General features: G+C 39.1%; 1 protein-coding gene across 1 annotated transcript; it reads right to left on the reverse strand.

Moving 5' to 3' along the window:
- Positions 1 to 14,467: 14,467 nt before the first annotated feature.
- Positions 14,468 to 20,806, reverse strand: RB195_000343 (uncharacterized protein; the record flags this gene model as incomplete). The annotated part of the gene is made up of 11 exons (XM_064196617.1): positions 14,468 to 14,554; positions 15,320 to 15,427; positions 17,262 to 17,352; positions 17,443 to 17,543; positions 17,599 to 17,685; positions 17,747 to 17,866; positions 18,556 to 18,661; positions 18,725 to 18,879; positions 18,937 to 19,039; positions 20,571 to 20,659; positions 20,744 to 20,806. 11 exons carry the CDS (start codon positions 20,804 to 20,806, stop codon positions 14,468 to 14,470), a joined length of 1,110 nt encoding a protein of 369 aa, XP_064052498.1.
- Positions 20,807 to 21,186: the final 380 nt, after the last annotated feature.

Raw genomic sequence — 21,186 nt, forward strand, 5'->3', positions numbered from 1 at the left:
AAAATAGTGACAAAGTAAATTTTCAACAGTACTCTCATAATTACTACTAAATAAACAATAATAAATAATAGTTTAAATAATAATGAAATAGTAATTAATAAAAATATAGTAATAAGTAACAATAGCATAACAATAGATAATAAAATAAACTATTAATAAAATTAACTAAAAATAATAATAAATAAAAATGAATAATAAAACAAAAAATGATGGAATTATAGGATACAAAAATAATAATTACAATAATAATAACAGTAACAATAATAACTGTAATAATAATAACAATACGATAATAGTTGATTAAGTAAAATTACAATAAAATTAATAATAAAGTGCAAATAAATGAGTTAATAAGTAAATAAAAATAATAATAAGTTATGAAAATAGATGCATACGACGCGTTTGCCTTGTTAACTAATTAACTCGAATAAAAAGAGTAAATGGAATTCTACGCACTCTCGTAATAACATTCTATTTCTTACTTATTGATCCAGCATGAGTAAGGGAAACGCTGGGAATCGGGAAAAAAAAGCAAAGAGCTCGGCCGGCCCCGAGATTTACCGCTACATTGACAAGAGGAATTGCTCCATAAATCACTGGATTTGATAAAATGCAGGAGGAAATTCAGTATTTTTCTTCTTATGTTGAAACGAGCACAATGTTGTTACAGTTCTCTAATCCTAATCCTTTTTTTTCTTTTTTCTCTCTCCTTTTTCTTCTTTTTTTCACCGCTTAATCATATTACTTTTTTGTTGTACAGTTTAACTTAAGAAGAAAAATACTGAATCATCATTGGCCGAAGTTGTTTGAAAATGGATTGAAAATTTGTTGTTTGGATGGAAAATAATAGGAAATGTCAAAATTCATACAGAAAGTGAACTTTTATTGGGGTTTCACGGCTAATCCACAAATCAGGGTACAAAAAGTTTGTCTTGACCTCTGAGGTAAGGAGGAGATGGCATCGGGTAACGTATCCCCTCGAACTTGTACCTAAGTTAAATTTTTCTTTAAAAAATTCAAAAAAAAAGTTAAAAACCTAACTTTAACTTCTAATTTAGACTCCCCCACGTCCCATCAACGATACTACCGTATTCAGTGGTCCCTGGGCATAACAAAATAACGGTCCTTAAAAAAATTCAAGAAAAAACCTAAAAACCTATCTTAAACTTGAGCTGAGCCAGCTCAATTAAAGCACCTTTACGGTAGCGAGTGAGGTCCTATATAATCCCCCGTTCAATAACAAATCGAGGAATTTTAGCGTTAGCGTTCGTATGATTCAATTTTCGCTACTTCCACCCACACACAGGCCGAGTATAAAATCTATTTTGCTCGTGTGTGTGCGCCCTTAATGATGTGCATGTACTAGAAATCGAAAATATTTTCGAATTTTTAATGCGGACCCGACTTCAGACCTTTGGAATGCTGAATATATATCGCTCAGGGAAAATTTATTTAGAAAATTTATGAGTTTACGACTTGCTTTAAACTTTTGAAACCTATCGTGGAACGGAAAATAAGACCTCAAGGATCTCAGATAACTATTACTGGATTCTCGTATGTATAAGGCTTCAACGAGGTTGGATATAAAAAATATTGCTAGCAACGTTAAAATGTCACTAAGAAAAAGGATAAAGGCTAAAATTGAGAGGATTAATTAAATATCCTCAACGAGTCGACGAATAAAAGAAGGAGAAGTGATCTTATCCGTGGTTCATAAAATCCTCTATGTTGCGTACTAGCCGGTAAATCTCTGATTTATTTTCTCTGAAAAAAATCGATAACACATGGTCCTACATATAGGGATTAACTTTACTATTTTCTATTATTCATTTTATTATTTATTATTTATTATTTTATTATTTATTATTTATTACTTTATTTTTATTATTATTTTTATTAATTTATATTTATTATTACTTTATTCATTTATTATTTATTATTTCTTCCCTTTGTCTTCAGTGAGGCAACACCTTTTTTTTGTAAACAGAGCTGGCTTGGACTATTCTATTATTTTCAAAAAAGAAAAAATAACCACTCCCACTAAATTTTCAGTATTTCAGAAAACTGTTTACGGATTCCTCAAGCATACATACAAGTAATTAGAGAAGATAATTAGAGAAGAGTAATTAGAGAAGAATCAGATTAATTGATTTCTTCGCTTGTATTCAGTAACGCATGTGTGTATATACATACTCTTTACTACTCTTTTTCTAGTGTTTATTTATTATTTATTTATTGTTTTATATTAACTATTCCTTGTAGACACTGTTCATACACAGATAGATTGCCATGTGAAGAACAAATAAATAAATAAATAAATAAATAAATACATAAATACATAAATAATCTATGTAAGCAATCTCCTTACAACTGAACAAATCTCCTTGCATACTCTTTTCATACACTCATGGATAACCACGTAAGGAGTAAATAAATAAATAAATAAATAAGACAAATATATCTCAAGAATAAGGTAAGAATTATTTTCCTCTGAGTACAGGGATCATCTTACGTGAAATTTTTGAAAATTATGGCAGAATGTTCGAGAAGATGCTACGAAAAGGTGGTGAGAATGGATGGATGGAATCGAATCAAGGATGGTAGAGTGGAGGACTAAAGGATAGCGGATAGATCATCAGGCCGGATTAGATTTCAATAACAAACAAAAAAAGAGACATTGACAAATAAGTTACGGCCGAGAGTACATGTGAAATAAAAGAGTACCAACAAATAAATAAAAATAAATAATAAAGAATAAATAATATAAATAATACTAATAAAAAGTATAAGTAAATAACAAAAAATTGTATAAAAGAAGCTAAAGAGAATGATAATAAAGCAAGTAAGAATAACAAATAAATAATAAATAAATAAATGAAATATAATAAATAAATAATAAATAAATAATATTATAATGATAAATAAATACCAAAAATAGATAAAAATAAATAACAAAGAATAAATTATATAAATAAACAGTCTAAGTAAATAACAAAAAAGTATATAAAAGAAACTAAATAAAATGATAATAAAACAAGTAAAAATGACAAATAAATAATAAATAATAGTAAAATAATTTATAGAAATTTTTTTAAAAAATAAACAGAAATCTAGGTACTACCTCAGGAAAGAGCAGGGTTTTTTGTTTACAAAAAGAGTGAAAAATAATAAAATGAGATTCTGAGCTGAGTGGAGGCAACGACGATTCGACGAGAACCTTTTGGTGCTCCTAGTGTGTTCCTTAAATTGCTGGAAGCACACACAGAAGGGGTGCAGGTGAATTGCTGCTGGTCCCTACCGCTATCGGCCCAATTATGATGGTCAATAGGGTCTTTGCGGCTCGGCCGGCTCTCGGAACAACTGAGGGAACACCGCCTCTCGACGATTAGCCGTCGTCTATCAAGGTGAATGGAGAAAATTATCGGCGACACATACGTCGACGTCGACGTTCGTTCGTCGGTGCCCTCGCCGAGTGCCGAACGAACCGAGCGGGGTTGTTGGGGTTCACGCGCGTGTGCAATCAAGTCCGCTATATGTCAAGGTCCGCTGCGCAACACATGGACGCAGGACGCAGGACGCAGAGACTGCACTATCCGTCCATTCCGCTGCCACCACACCACCTCAATCACCTCATGACGACGCGACGGCGGACGAGTAAAGTTCGGCGCTGCGAGGTTATGTTGCCATATTGTCAGTACAACACCGCTGCTAACTTCTCTGGTTCCAAAATCAGCGACAGATCCCTATGGAGGTCTCGAAACACCGCCTGGATCAGCGGGATTTGAGCGAGTAGAACGAAACGAGTCCTTTGCACAAAAAACACACGCGTCTACAAAGAAATAAAGGAGATCCTTCTAAAATTTCCTGAGAAAAAAAACAAATACATGAAATTTGGTATACAACAAACACTCATTTACAAAGAAATAAAGGAGATCCTTCTAAATTTCCCCGAAAAAAAACCAGATGCATAAAATTTTCTAGTGATATTTCTTACTCTGCCTAAGCCTATCACAGTTAAGTAATTAAAGTAAAATCACAATTATAATTAAGATAAAAAATGAATGATGAAAGTGAATGAATGAAATAAATAGCACAAACTGCGTTAAGAACTTCCTTATGACCAAATGAATCGCGAAATTCGTGGATACACTGCCTTTTATTTCACATCTTAACGGAACTTGTGTATTTTTTTTCCGGAATCACCAAATTTGTGGATACTGCCGTTTATTCTTTTAACGGAATTCTGAAGATGTAATTGTAATTGCTAGTGGCAGCTAAAAGTACAACACCATCACCACAAAGTTGCCGGCCCCAAAATCTCTCCCCTCGAACTACCGAATTTATCCGCATCGTCGCAAACCGTGCAGACCAGTTGAAGTGTTAAAAATTAATTTTTTTTAAATTGAAAGCAAATAAATGATTCGAATAAATCAACCATACTTCCAAATTATTTCGTTTAGTGTAGTTTTGGGAAATATATGGCCTAAAATGAAATGAGAATTCCCCAACCTTTGTTAATTACTTCCACACCTCCACAAATTTTGCCGCAGGCATATTTCGTGCATATATCTCCGTGGATAGAGAGGAACATCCTCAAAATTGGGCAAAATCTTTAGTATATTCGTAATCAGGAGGTTGTAGGCAATCTAATTCGTTCCAGGATTTAAAATTATTTAGTTCTTCCATACGTAATGACGTTTTTTTGCTCAAATTTAAACTCGTCCCCCCTCCCTAAAAAAAAAAGAAAGTTCACCTCTGAATAATATGAATAAATGAACATTGAAAGAGCATTTCTTTATCTACAAGAAAGTGTTTTTAGTTTTTTTTTCTTGGGCTGATTTAATTTTCGGATCAATATTATGGAATTGTGATTATCATCAAAGATCATCGAGGATCACCACAGAAATCATCTAAGGAAGTGAATCCAGAACTGATGGCTAATTCGCAAGAGTTCGTAGAATTCGTAAAGAAATACGCAGAGATAACACACCTGAGATCAATAAAAGCCACTAATCAACATTAATTGCTTGTGTGCGACGGCAGGGGCACGACGACGACAATGTGGAAAAGGCCAGCCATACCGCCCTACCACCACCAAGGTCGACGACAACAACACGGACCCCCATTGCAATATTGCGGCACCTATGAAAATAACTGTCGTGTCGGTAGAGTAGCGCCAGGGTTTAGAGTTCCGGATGAACGGCTTCATTTCCGGACGAGCCCATCTAGCACCCACCGCATTAACTTCTCGTCTAAAACCGCGAAAACCGCCCAAAGATAAGCTCCAAAAGAGGAATGCTTGTGTATTACACGGGAACTTACCCCCACTTATTTATTTGTTTATTTATTCAATTTCTAATCACTCACTCTATTTTTATGTTCAACTCTTTGACAACAGCTCGTCACTCACGCTCACTCAAAATGTGAACCGCACACATCTCAGCCGCTTTTTTTAAAGGCATCACCCCCATGAACCTGAGGTGGTACGGATTTCCGGTGGAGTATTTGCCTACGGGATGAGGAAGGAGAACTCCCTGAAATTTTAGCCAAGAGTAGAGGATTTTAATATCCTCGTTTCCGGCTCAACTCAAGAAGACAAATATTGAATCGAGGCAGCAGTTATGGAGAGAAGGGTTTAGGTTTTAGGTTATGGAGAGAAGGGTGATTCCGTCCATTTCTTCCTAAGCGCCTTAAAAAAAACGGCCCGGAAGATACGGCTTCGAGCGTTCCGGCGCGCCACTTTCTAAAAGGGGTTCGATCGGAGCACGCCAGCCTTGTGCACGCGCCGCATCTTCCGGGGCGGTTTTTGCGGGATTTAAATCCACTATCCCGTATACGAATGCTCCACTTGGAATCCGTACCACTTCAGATTCGTGGGGGGGGGGGGCGATGCCTTTGAAGTGATTTTCTATATTTTTAGAGGACTTTTTTTTGTGCTTGACGGGTCTATTATTTTCGAATATAAAACAAATATAGCTTTTAAACGTCGATTCCTTTCTCTCATGCCCCAGATACGCAAGAAAGCAGTTTTTAATGGGTTGAGGTTGTTATTTCTTTGAGCTAGTCACCTCATCGTGGATGTTCTTGCAGCGCCAGAAACGTGTCCGGGATCTTAAGGCACGATCCACTATTCGACTTGTAGCTATGAGATCCAACAGTACACTTAGGATTTTCTCTGTTGAGTGGATAGAACGCAGGATCGGATGAATTACGTTCGATTTCACTTTTTCAGTGGCTCTGAGGAAGGAGAACTCCCCGAAATTTTAGCCAAGAGTAGAGGATTTTAATATCCTCGTCTCCGGCTCAACTCAAGAAGATAAATATTGAATCGAGGCAGCAGTTTTATAACTATTCTATTTGTTTTCTGTTCTATTTTATTACTTATTATTTTATTAGTTGTATAATAGAGAAATACAACAATTGAATTACTCAAAAAGGGATGAATTCAATCAAGATTATAGCTAACGTGCGGCTATGAAAGATGACCATAAAAAATATAAAATATATAAAAATATATATGTAAAGGTACAAAATATATAAAAATATATGTGTAAAAATATATAAAAGTATGTCAAACATAGTATGTCAAAAACAGACTACTAGAAAAAATACACAAGTTCATGCTACGAAAAACTCCATGCGAAGCTTTAATTGTCCCTATTCATCGTCAACAAAAAATAGAGATTCATTACTCGCTTCAAAGCGTGGAGAATTCATGGAAAATCATGGAAAACACTAAAAGTGTGCTCCGTAGTAAGTGCAACTTCACTGATTTATTAATTATTGTTTTATAAACCAACAAATATATAAATATATGTTTAATTTTTTTTTAATAAATATATTTTTTTATTTTTTTTACTTCTTTACTACCATTTTATTTTATCATTTTATTTTATCATTTTATTTCCCTTTATTTCTTTATTTGACCTACTTTTTTTTATAAAGATTTGATAGATTTTTTATTCTTTTTTTGATACATTTGCCATCCATAATCATTGCTCAAAAGCTGCACGATCCTTGTTCACAGGAATTCTTTCCGTCGGTTGTTTTCGATGTAGCTCCAGATATTTTTCTCAGAGAGTAAGAAAAGCCGGAAAAACTGCACTCAAGACCAGAGTCACGTTTTTTTCATGAAACATAATGGGTTCATCTAATCACCGTCTTACAATTGTGTGGTTTTTCATCGCAACGTTAATTTATTCAGTTTTTATTTTCTTTTTCATTACTTTTTTAAGTTTGTTATTTGTTCTAATTATTTATTTTATTGTAATTATTGTCTTTTTCATTTGAAATTTTTACTTTTTATATATTAATCATTTTTCCTTTTGTATTCCTTTATATTTTTTATTATAGCTATTTAAATTATTACAATTATTTGTTCATCTGTTCCATTCTTGCAAGTTGAAGTAGCAATTTCTAATGACTTGACGGGTGAATTGTGAGATTTAAGAAATTTAACAGTTAAAGAGCTTCCATTGTACATGACGATAGAAATTAATGAATTAATCATTATGGATTTCATCGATAGACATTATGGATTTTATTCCTCCTACGTTATCGAAACTGGCATAATTTCTTCTGTTTTCATAAGCACAAGAGGTTCTCAAGTCAATCCTATGTGTATTTGTCACGGCTACCAATTATTGTATGCATTATTCATTGTGAAAATAGAAATTGGTGCAATTTGCACACAATGGCAGACATGTGCCGGAATGGAACGCCATTCGAACGCCCATGGGAATTGTCTGAAATCCGAAATAATCAGTGTGGAGGGGACAGAGGGGTGATCTCCTTCAAGACTTTTTCCGAAAAAAGGATAAAGTTTCTGGCGTTAATCAATCCGCTTGGGATGCGCCCCCACGTTCACTTCAATTCAGAACTTTTTCCAATACACCAGTAATAATAGATAAAACCATTAGTAGGTAAAATTTCTGGATTGCTACCGATATTGAGTTACTAATTATGAAATTACTTGTTACTAGTTGTGCTAAGTAAATATAAACTTACGTAGCTGAAAAACCAGTGTGGTGAAGTTTTCTTTCTTCCTTTCTTTTTTTCTTTTCTTTTTTTTTTTGGGGGGGGAGGGGGAGAGATGGAGTTACTGCACCCCTTACTGTTGTAACTGTATGTACCGTCAGAGTAACTCGCGATGTGAGCTTAAATGCTACTGCTTAACGAAATATTCACAGGACACCCATTCAGCGCTCAAGTGCACGTAACTTTACAAACTCGTCCACACAGCCCAAAATTCACAGAGTTAAACACAACGTATCATGACATTTTCGATGTTTTTTTGATTTCATGTGGACAATATAGAGTTCGAGGTGTAGATTACGAGTATAATTGTGGTCACGCTCGATTTCCCACTAATCGTCCTGAAAACACCGTGGGAACCGACCTTGGTTCCTACGAGGTACGTTGGAACGCGCCACCCCTGCACACGAGCTGCATCCACGAGCGAGAAAATCAATAAGGTCTCCTCAGCAGCCTATTCAAGTAAAATCATTGAATAGGCTGCTGAGGAAACCAGAGCATGTACAAGAATGGTGTGTTCTAACGTATCTCGTAGGGAATAAAACCGTTTCCCACGCCATTTTTAAGGACTATTAGGGGAGTTTAGGCTTGGTCACGCTTTTAAACTCTAAAATATTCCCCAAGAGAAGCAAATGTCCAAAATTTCTTCGTGAGCTTCGTTTAAAGGAGTTCGCAAAGCAATTAAAACTCAATTAAAATTAAAGATCAATAACAATCTTGGTTCTGCTTAAAAAGTAGTACGCAGTTAAAACTTCGTTTACGAAAATTTTCCCGGATACCATAATTGAAACAAAATTTTGAAGCTGGATTTCTTTTTTTAAAAAGAAAGCAGGGAATATGCGAGCACCGACGGACATGTTGTTCCTCTCCACGAAAACACAAAGCTTGTTCTTTGTGCCTCACGATATAAAATCGTGGTTTCCGCGGCGAAAGTAATGTGCCGTGAGGAGTTGGTTGCGCGCGGCTGTGATGTCACTTCATTCCGAAATGATGTGACATACGCGTGCAAAAATAACGGACACGTTATAAATCGACACGGCATAACATCGCCGACGTATGCGGCCGCATGTTTGAAGAGCAGGGGTGTAGTTGAGGGCGACAACGACGATTCAAACAGTGCATGGAATTTTCTGACGATCTATGGATAGTCAATTATGAGGAAACGTTAGCTCGTTACACGAGTTCTAGGTCATTTTTATGATTATTGCGTTGGTGATTGTGATTGGTAATAATTTTATTATTTTGTTACTTTATTATTTCACTTTCTTTCACATTTTCATTTTTATGATTTAATTTTTCCATCTGGAGACTCCATCACCTCTTCGGAGTGAAATACTTATATATTTCTTTTTTCTGGATGTTTTCTCTGGAAAACAAATCTCTACGACAAATTTCTTCCAAACACGATGCTCGATCTCATCAAAATCCGCTGTCAAGCAGGGAGATGAGACAAACATGGAGAAGAGACAAAAGCAGTAGCCAACAACAGTAGCATACGTTTTTACTAAACTATTGCAGAGGGAAAAAATGTCTAAAAATGATTTTAAAGATATTAATATTAATATGAATAAGAAAAATGAAAAATGACCTTCTAACCCTTCCAACGGAAAGTGCTAAATAGGACCAATTTTGCTCTATAAAACTTGGCGATGTTCTATTCACATCTGTTCTTTCTTGTTTCCGGTCTACGGCCCACCTATGAGTGCTTTCCAATAAACAAATAAATAAAAACAGTTTACACTGCACAGAGGCCGCAAAAAAACAATATTCGTAGGTGAGAAATGAACTTAACAGTTCTGAATGTCATTTTTACGAACCTTTTGCCCTTCGTTAACAACACGCATCCACGTTAAGGACAATGCGCTGACTGAACGATGACACGAAAGCAAGGATGGGGGAGTCGAACAAGTTGTTGATGTATTTACAAAATAGTATTGTTATCAGCATAAAGGATAAAATGTTTGGCGTTAATCAATCCGCTTGGGACCCGCGCCGCCATGTTCACTTCAATTCAGAATCGTTTCGGGGTTACGAACGTGTAACTGGCCTATACAATGACTTGCAGGGGCTAGCCGATGTCCCAAATCAGTGTTTCTATCCCCCGGACGAGTCTGGTACCAATTTATCGACCCCGAAGGGATGAAAGGCTTGGTGAGCGCTAGCGCGGATTTGAACCTCCGATCGATCGTGCAGGCAGCGGAACTTCTAACCGACTGCGCTACACCCTCCCTTGTTACCAGTATATCTATATGAATTGTTCGACTGGCAATCAGGATTCATTCTCATCATATTAGATTCGAATAGCAATTGTATTAACAGAGAAGGGATTTATACATTCACAGTGGTGTGCAAATTTTGACTGTCTGACGGTCTCGTCACGCACTAATAGAAGATTTTCGGTAGAAACATCTTTAAAGGCAACGAAATAGACGTAGTACGGAAAATCTGAAGAAACCGTAGAATTCGTGTAGCAGATTCCGAAGAAAAAGTGTCTTCTCGTCTTTCCCTAATCCTCTTTAAAAAAAAACGGCGTGAAAGATGGCGGACTTTCCTACGGAATCAGTTGCAACGACACTCTTAGACAAATTCAGTAAGCCACAATTTTGGGGCTATTCCAATTCAGGATCTTTCCTAAACAAAGCTGAGACGGTGATTTTGGGTTTATGCAACAAAAAGCGATGCTAAAAAGAATTTTCGTGACATTGTTTGCTTCGAATAACGTAAGTGCGTTCCCATTTACTAGTGTGATTTCTCTGCTACTGTGTACTACTGTGATACGGTATATTTTCTTTCAGAATTTATTTCATCTCCTTCAATGTGCTCCACTTCGGCAGCAATACACTTATAGCAACGCTTCTTCCAATCTTCGAAACGTTTATTATTCTTGATTCCCAGGATGTCCTCGAATGCCTTCTTCGATGCTACTTTTACCGCCTCAGATTGAACTATTTTTTCAAATTGTTAATAAGGTGACTCTCCCGAGGTTCAGACGGTTCAAAGCTGATCTAGTAATTTAATTGATATGGAAATTTTCGTACACTGAAAACACTGTGAAATAAATAAACAAAAAAGAGTCGAAATCTCAGACAGCTCTAGATTTTCGTATGCCTGACAACGGGACCATCTTCGTTAGTCGAATTGAAGCTTAAAAGTCAAAACGATGACCACAAAGTGGATTTTGAGTTTCGGGAACAGCCAGAAGTCAGACGAAGCCAAATCGGGTGAACAGGGCGGTTGCGGAACGATATAAGTGAAAATTCTGCTTTAAAAAAGTGGCGCCAACAACGAGACTCATGTGAGATGTCGCATCGAGGAATGAACTTTCGAGAGCAGACGTCAACAAGCGTAACTCATTAACAGCTGACGCTCCTGTCATGAAATTTGACACAGGTATCAATAAAGCTTGTGCCAACATGAGAAGAAAAATTAATACATCTGGATAAACCCGGGACTTTTAAAATGAAAAGTCTTACTACTTTTTGATTACAGGAGTATAATCTTATTCAGAAGTAGTTTTTTAATTCAACGTCAAATTGGTCGCTTGATTATGTGCTGCCCCGCAGCTTGTCATGCTTGATAGGGAATGGGCGACATCTGAAACAAAACCTCATCGCCTTCCTCTTAGAATATTCCTTGTTTAAAGTGTTACGAGTCAGAAGCGATTGCACATTTGACTGAGAATTTTTTTTTAAAAGATAAGTGGGCAGCAAATACCATCTTGATTGTGAACGCAATTTTTTCTGGCTATGTGAAATGGATGATTACATTTCGAGGACTTTTAGAAATGTTAGGTGGGCAAAAATTACACTTATATCACAAGATATTGGATCAATTAAAGAATGAAGGGCTAAATGTCCGACGTTAATCAATCCACTTGGGATGCGCCAATGCGTTCACTTCAATTCAGAATCGGTTGAGGTTTACGAACATGTAACTGGCCTATACAATGACTTGCGGAGGCTTGTCGATGTGTCAAGTCAGTGTCTGGTACTAATGTATTGACTTCGAGAGGTTGAAAGGCTTGTTCCACTCTATGGCGATCTCGAACCATCAATCCTACTGTATAAGCGAAACCTCTTACCAGCTGCGCTACAATCGCACCTATCTTCTACATGGTTCAATGTCCTGCGTAGACGAAGAGTGGAGGTCACGATTTACTTTAATTTTCATAATAAAAGGAAATTGTCGTTGAGATATTAAACATATTAAAATCTCCCATATTCTTCTCATTAACATGTCTTTGTGGCAAAAAAAAACCCAAAAAATGAGTTACGACTGTCACAAGCGCTTCTCCAATATTTGGAGGAAAAAAAATCTTGCGCTTCATACTCTGTACTTCAGAAAACAGCAAAGAACAATGACCGAATATTTTATAGTGAATTCCTTTGATCTCACTGAAAATACACCCAATTGTAAATTAGACCAGAGTAGATCATCTGTAAGCATACAAATTCTACACGAATTTCAAATGTTCATTACACAATAAGCTCGTGAAGAAGAGGGGAAATCAGAACCCAGCACGAAGTTTACTGATCAGGCCCAAATTAGATTAGTGATCAAGCAAAGACTCTGATATTTGACTTATTAGTGACCACACAAATTTTGCCTCTCCTATCCAAACCTTGCCGGTGTTTTTGAGAACCTTCAGCTGAAAACCGCATCAACCAATGAGTTTCCGGAAGGTTGAAAATGAGTGACTCAAAGTAGGTTAGGAATAGATTAAAAGGCATGATTTTGGAGAACCTTGTTTTTTTCTAATCGATTTAATCGAATAGAGAAATTTTTAGAACAGTTAGCGAGTATCAGAATTAGAATTATTATTTGGAGCTGAACGACGTATATCTGATTGCTACTTGCTCTCTGTCTCTCTGTGCCCCTGCTTATACTAAATGCAACCAGGCATTCGAGTATACGTTCTGGTTACGTACCGGCTACATAACATGCGCAGTTGTATGGGGTAAGTTACACATGTATTGCATGAAGGTGTTTTCCAGAACCACACCTAAGCGCATTTGAAATTGGTCAAAAACCTGGAGGGGACGTGGAATATTTAATTTTGTGCTCAGACAGCATGATGTGCACTCGGAGACAGGAATAACAGTAGAGAGAGCAGAGAAGAAGTACTCGTGTTTCTACAGATCACCAGGGCAAATGCAGATAGCCAAGATTTTGACCTAGTCGAAAACTGGAGGCAATTGTGTCATGTCGTTTGTGCTCCAAACAAATTTACAATAGGCATCTTCGCGGCAGGATGTCCACTTAACTCCATCCATAGGATAGAGTCCAATCGTTACGTGCCTTACGTCATATGCTTGCCGTCTGTCGCGTTCCCGGGTGCTAGTTTCGTAGGTCCAGTCCCGAAAGCTCATTGATATATGGGTCCCAAGAGGAACTGGCGCCAGGGCCCTCACAGTTCAGGGAAGGCGATGTGGATATAGTAGATAGATAGTCGGGGCTACAATTGATCCGCACGAGGGAATGGTAGCCAGAAAGGCTTGCGTCGGCATCGATGGTTCACGCCCTACCCCGCGGCACATTTACTTGGAGTCCCTATGGCTACCGCCATGCTCTACTATACTTTCCCCTTACTCTGGCCTCATGCAGGCTCGTACGTTGCGCTCTGACACCTTTGTGGTATCACAGGCCGCCGTCCTGCTGGCGTCCTGTGTACAATATACGCTGAGTACTTACTCAGCCTTCATCCCAACCTACACATGCACAACAATATAATGTGAAAAGGGCGGGGTCTAACCAGCCACTCACTACAGGCCCGGCAAGTACGAATCCCCGGACGTGTGAGCTAAGTCTGAACGCGGTAACCCGATGCTCCACTCCGCCAGAGAGACTCAAGGACGCCGGTTACCTCCAACTTGCTGCAGCTCCTCCTCTTCCTTTTGACTGGTGGTGTTGCTCAAAAGGTGTGCTGTTGTTCGTTATCGGTCTCATCCGCTCCTTGAGTTCATTCCGGTTATCGCTTGCCAGGTGACATGTTGATGGAATGAATCTCGAAACACGGAACGGCTTTTTATAGCGGTGAACGTGGGCGGAGCGAAGAGCGCGCGAAACCGAGGAGAGCTGTGGGACCCCGTCGCGTCCGCGGCTCGCCTCCCTTAGATGTTACGGAAAAGAGCCGCGTGAAATCCGCGACACAGTCACCGAATGAAAACTATGTTGAGTCCCAGCCAGTTACGGGATCTTGCAGCATAACTCAAAAGTCTTCAAACGCAAAATTTTATTGTTACAATCTATCCACTGAAATAGTTTAGGTTCCGAGATCGAAAAAGTTTTAAGCAGTTTCTATCGATTTTTCTTCTAGACTGAGAAACTGCGCTTTATTCTTGCTCAGATGAACACTTCGTGCTGAAATCGATGGGAAACCATGGAACTTCCTGCGCCTGATTCGGGAACACCAGCCACTAATCTTTGTGTTTTGCTAGGTACAACTAACGATCTGAAAGGTTTCGGTGTAGAATGGAGCACCATCATCTGAGTACGGATTTGGCCATGCTCGGTGGACAACCTGAAATAGATGAACATTCACACTGCGGCGGAATCATCAAGTTAGAAAAAAGAGCTAAAAGAGGTTATGTGTGTGTGCTATAGTCAAGTCATAACAACATGAAGCTCGGTGCAGTTTCGTAAACGGCTGCGCTCGAAGCGTTGCGATGCAGCTAGCGCTTGCGATCGAGGTGGGACCACCGCGAACTGCAGCGATGCTAGCAAGGGTCCGATGCTAACCGCTATACTCCATCGCAGCACAGATGATGAGTGCAGCAGCTTACGCAACTGCGCCAAGCTTCATGTCGTCTTGAAACTATTACATCTGACTCCTCCACTTGGCGTCGACACCCAGGTCTGGCAAAAATTCAGCTCTAACAGTTCAAATTTGAAGGTAAGAAACAACATTTCTGCACCAACTTAGCCTTGGTAATTTACGTTTGTAATATGAGCAACGTCACCTGGGGCTTGATAAAGGGAGAAATCATCGCTACGCTATCTGACACCTACTGAAATTTGACATCAATGATTGGCTTCAAATGTTATGAGGAACATGAACACAGAACATGGAGGAGCGGAACCTCAGTAATTGAACAGATAGCTAGCACTCGGTCTTAGATACGATCGTAGTCTTCATGAATAGAGGACATAAAGAAGAAGAAACAGAAATGAAGTAATATGTGATTTGATTCTGAGATTTATACGCCCTGGATACACTACATACTTAAAAAGAAGGAAAAAAACAGAAAAAATGTCGTCAGAACTATTATTTCAACATAACACTCACCTCTTGTGAACATTCAGTGGAGAATTTGAATCCTTCTCCTACTGATTCGTCTACAGAATGACATCGAATGCGGCTTAACACCCGTTGGTACTCTCGTTTATACTTGTTCTGAAGTTGAAAATTTTGAAGAATTTTCTTCTACTTTCGAAACACCTGAACTCTAAACGTATTTATTTTCTATAGTAATGGAATATAAAGCGCTTATGTAAACTGCAAACATCTACGGTGCTATCGCCCAAATTTACACCTCAGTTATATTGTTTCTTTTCAACTCTGTACCTTGAGACTCACAGGTGCGATAGGAAGGAGCCGGATCCCCCCAGGTGAAGGTGGTTTAGCTCATGAGGTGCAGCTCAAGTGAAGGGGGTTCTTTCGCCAACCACCCAAAAGTGAAGGCGGTAATTTCGCCAACCGTTCAAAAGTGAAGGAGGCGCAATTCCCCAACCGTTCAAAAGTGAAGGGGTCAAAGCACCGGATCCGACTATCGCATCTATGAAAAGAAGACGTTATCAAATTAGAAAATTGGGTTAGATCTGTTGAGAACATTTTTTTCAGATGTTTCTCCTCATTCAACCAACAAACAACCCCTACTCAGATCGTTTGCAACTACGATGAAAGATTGAAGGAAGAAATGAAGCGTTAGAATTTAACCAACTCCCCGACGAAACTTCTCCCCCCATATAAGGGTGATTCAAAAGCAACGAGAACTTCCGATATGATCGATTGGTTGCTGTGCAAATGAGTCGTGTTATTTGAAGCACCAATGAATCATTTGTAAGAGTCTTTGCGGCTGTAACGACATGTCATTATGATTTTATGTTATGGTCACTATTGATTCCTAGGCTCCTAGAGGTGAAGCTGAAGAAGAAAACAAAAATCACAAAACAAACAAAAACAACCAAACCTATTCTGTGTGCCATCTTCAGAAATCCATAAATATAAATAATGTCGCAAAAAAGGGAAGAAACCACAATAGTGAGCCTACTTAATCATAGCAGTGAGTGATTCTAATCCGAGTCTGGTTCCCTCATCATTGGGAATTCCCACATGCGAACACGTATCCCGCGATTTGCTAACAACACCGTATCTTATAATTTCATAAACCACCAGTGGAGTTAGTCGAGGTGTTGTTCACAAATATTACATAAGTGTCATTTTGTGACCACCTTTCACAGGATACTTTAGGAAATTTTGTTTCTTTAAGATACACCGAAACGCCTAGTCTCAATCTCATACCTCAAATTTTGCACCGTGGCGTTATTTGAATTGATAGTCAAAGAATCAAAGGCGGCGTGACGATGTTGCGGCATCTATGGGCAAATGTCGAGTGTAAATTACGAGTTCGAGCGTAGCTACGTTCAATTTCCCCGAATCATCCTGAAAAACGGCGTGCGGAACGGCGTTCGTTCCTGCGAAGTATGCTAGGACGCACAGGTACCCTTCGTAACACTGGTTCTACTTTCATTGACTTCCGACCGCTCACTCGTGAATGCGGCTCGTGCACAAGAATGGCGCGTTCTAATGTACTTCGCAGGAATAAACGCCGTCTCCCACGCCTTATCTCAGGATAATTAGGGGAAATTGAGCGGCGCCACGATCACACTCGACGTCCACATCTCGGATTCTAAATTTGGCCACAGAGATCCCGACGTCTTTTTCGTGATACGCTGTCCTTAACACAGAGACCGATACTCCGTGAGGCTGCGTGAGGGCAAACTATCCTTTTTAGGTCTGTATCTTTTCAAATCGAGATTCTTCACACGAGTGCAAGTTTTTCTACTTCAAAATTAGTGACTTCAATGCTCCCCATGACGGATAATAATTAAAACTAAAAAGAAATCTTAAATCTTTTTTGTTTAGAACCACAACTCTTTCTGCCACAATTATCTTCAAGTGATAATTCAGGCAAAGGCAAAGAAAATAAAGTAGGAATAAAAGTTACATTGTAGAGTCCATAAATAATCGGATTCAGGCAAGAATTGGACATAGCGAGCCAATGCGAACAGAAGAACAGAACGTTAATATATTTCCACCTGAAAGTGCCAGCGTCTCAAGAAAATATAAACCAAATATTCAGAAATGAAACAGAAAAGGAAGAAAAAAAAATGAGGAAAATGCATTACCCATTGATTTCCGGTTTTATTTCGTTGAGCAGCAGGTACGATTCGAGCGGAAACCAGCAAAGGGAAAAGCAAGCAACAACAATCATTAGCATATAAATAAGCTAAACACATCTCATTGCGACCGAATGCGAAGAAAGAAAATCAAAAAAGTGAAACCTTTCTATTAGATATCTCAGTGTTGAGGTTATTCTGATTGTTCAAATTTTGTGACTCTTCGCCAGTGCTGACTGTTGATGTCCAAATCTGAATAACGACGAAAGAAGTGGAGAAAAAAAACAGGAAATTAAAACGCTAAAGTCATTACTTTAATTGCGATCATTGTATACGCAGTGTCTAAAATGACCATCGGCACGAAATAATGTATTATGGTCAGGTAAACATTGTAAATTTTCCACCAACTTTCATCTGCGTACACGGGTCGACACTGAAAATTGGTTAGCTCTGCTTTTCGAGTTGCTATCAAATATGGCATTACATTGTAGTTTTCGATGTACTTCCGTTATTTTCCTTGTTTTAATATATAGTAAGTTGAAAACTACATGAAGGGACAATGCAGTTGCGTAGGCGTCTGCACTCGAAGCGACGAAATTGATATACTGGTGGGGAATCGAGCTGGGACCATCGCGAACTACACCGAGTGGTGTCAGCAAGGGTACTCTCCTCCCTCACATCCTAACCGTTACGCTCCACCGCACCGCTTCAAGCGCAACCGCTTACGCAATTGCACCATGCTTCATGTCGTTTTCACCCTACCCACTTTCATTCCTACTGTGTGACTTATCCTCACTTCGCAAAAGAAGTGTACGGAAGTAATTTGCGAAGTGAGGATAAGTCACCATAAATCAATGGTGTATCAATTCACTTGAGATGCGCCAAAGCGTTTTACTGGAATTCGTGATCGCTGAGGTTTTGGAACGCGTGTTGACCCATACAATGACCTACAGGAGCCACCCCAACGATCAAATCAGTGTTTTTATCCCCCCAGGCAAGTCCGGTACCAATTTATCGATCCCGGAAGGATGAAAAGCTTGGTTAGTACAAGTGCGGTTTCAAACCCCCGATCGATCGATGGTTCAAAAAAGTCAATAATATCATGAGCCTTAGATCAGTTACCTGAGCAATAATAAGGTCTCCATCCTCAATCAAATACACCTGATGGAAAAGTCCATGAGGCAACGAGACAAGCGCTGCTACTAACCATATCAGCACGACTAAAAACCTGGAACATAATTGATTGCAACTTATGAACGAAATGGTCCCATAGGTCCCATAAGCTGCTCACCTGGCGTTTCGGGTGTTCAGTCTCCAGCGTTTAGGGAGAAACACTGTGCGAAATTCGTGTACAGCCGACGCGGTCAACGTGAAAACAGACACGGACAAAGACACGGTCTCCGCATACGGGACAATTTGACATAATGAATTGGGCAAAAACCATTCCTGAAAATATAGATCGACATATTCTTACTCTATCAACCATTGGGTTTCCCATTTTACCTGAAATAACGCTGCCTGGAATTTAAAAGGAATAGCAAATATGCCAGTGAGCAAATCGGCAAATGCAAGGTTGATGATGAAATAAGTGGTGACGGCTCGAGACCTGCATTAGTGCAAATCAATACGTATTATTGATGAAAATTAGATCATAGGTGGGTCACAATCATATGAAAATTGGTGCAGTTGCGAAAGCGGGTCTAATAATAAATACGATTGTTCCATCTGATAATAAATATGGACGCGCCATGCTGGAAATTGTAGAGCTCGCGCTGAGGTCCCGTGTCGAAGTTCGGTACTTCCGCAGGAGCTCTCTCGATGCTCCCGAACAGATGTGTGCCTAATAAAGCCACAAAATACACGGTTATATAGTCGGGTCAATACGACATGAAACACGGACATTTGCGCAAGCGGCTGCGCTCGAAGCGGTGCGGTGGAGCGTAGCGGTTGGGATCGCGAAAGGACCCTCACTGCCGCCACTCACCTCTGCAGTTCGCCATAGTCCCACCTCGATTCCAACCGCTGTCTCGACCGCACCGCTTTCGAGCGCGGTCACTTACGTAGCGGTCCGTGCTTCATGTCGTTTTGACCCAACTATACATATACAGTGGCGTCAAAACGACATGAAGCACGGTACAGTTGCGTGAGGGGCCGCGATTAGGATCTGGGAGGGACCCATGCTACCACCTCTCATCGTTGCGGTTCGCAATGGTCCCATCTCGATTCCAACCGCAATCTCCACCGCGTTGCTTAGAGCGCAGCCGCTTCCGTAACTGCACCACGTTTCATGTCATTCTGACCCTACTATGCACAAAGGTTCTGATTTCGCCATCTTCAGTACAGGCTTTTAATTCGAGGCCGAAGCAGTGCTTAGTGAATGCAAAAACGGTACAGTCACGGTTTTATCTATTTTTTATTTGTTATTACTATTTATTTTATTTCGCATTCAATGATCTACACACGAACTATGCATTTGGTGCAGCTTTAAAAAAAGTTGAAGCAAGCTGTGAGAGAAATTTAAGCCTAGAAAATCTCCTTTTTCTTTTTCTTGTAGCAAAGACAAAAAAATACAAGCAGTGTAGGCCTGTCACAGGTCACAATGATATAAGTTACGATTAAGAGAGTATCGACATCTATAAATTAAATCCAAAACTATACTGCTGGATCCTAAAGTTCATGCGGTAACTTGTAAGTTGTAAGTTGCGAGATCCAGGGTAGTTCCGCTCATCTCTCCCTAATCATCGTAAGAAAAATGGCGTGGAAATCGATTTGGTTCCTACGAGGTACGTTAGAGCGCTCCTTTATGTACACGTCCCGCGGTCCCCTCAGCAGCCCATCGATTGGATTCTATTGAATGGGCTGGTGAAGAGACCTTATTGATCTCCGGCCGCTCGCACGTGGACGCGGCGCGTGCATATTGAATAAAATGGCGCATTGCAATTGAAATCATCGTTAAAAATGTCGTCTTCTACGCCATTTGTTTTTGACGATGATTAGGGTGAGATGAGCGGAGCCACCCCGGATCCTGAAATCTATGAACCAATCTCTAGGATTTCCTTCCCACGTCGAATTCGTGGTATGCTGCCATTAAATCCAATCGAGTAAGAAGAATAGATTTTAGGCGAAATGGTGCTCACCTCAATCTTACCAATGTGATGAATATCACTAAAGAATTACCAACAACAGCAAGTAAAGCAATTACAGCGTAGAGAATACACCAGAAAATCTGAAAAAAAAAATTCTACGAGTTCGAAACCTGTCGTTCCTTGTCGTAGCTGTATCACGAGCAGAAAGAAAAAACTTTACTTACTAATTCACATAGTGATAATTCGTATAAGTCTCCATCCTCTTCGTACACGGTGATATTTTCCATCTTCCGGAAGTGAACAACAAAAAAAAAAGTACCAGGAACGAAAGTAGGATGAGTGTTCGGCTATGCCTAAGAGAGCACATCACATCGCATCTTCCATTATTCACCGCTAGCATCCGCATCCGCACATCACATAACACTTTGTTATTCAAGAATCAACAATAAGACTAAGGAAGGAAAGAGTTCCACTAACCAAATCCATATTCTTATGGAGTAACGTCGAGGAAAGTGAGGAGAAAAAACCACGGATGAGGAAAGAGATTCGCGGTGACAGCAATAAAATGCAGTGTAATTTTAATTGAAAAAGAATCGAAACCACATCAGTCATAAAATTTTGAGTTTCTCTATGTTCAACAGGAGTCAAATAATTCAGGATAATTTTT

Source organism: Necator americanus, chromosome IV (genome assembly GCF_031761385.1).
Source record: "Necator americanus strain Aroian chromosome IV, whole genome shotgun sequence".
In the NCBI taxonomy this organism is placed as follows: domain Eukaryota; kingdom Metazoa; phylum Nematoda; class Chromadorea; order Rhabditida; family Ancylostomatidae; genus Necator; species Necator americanus.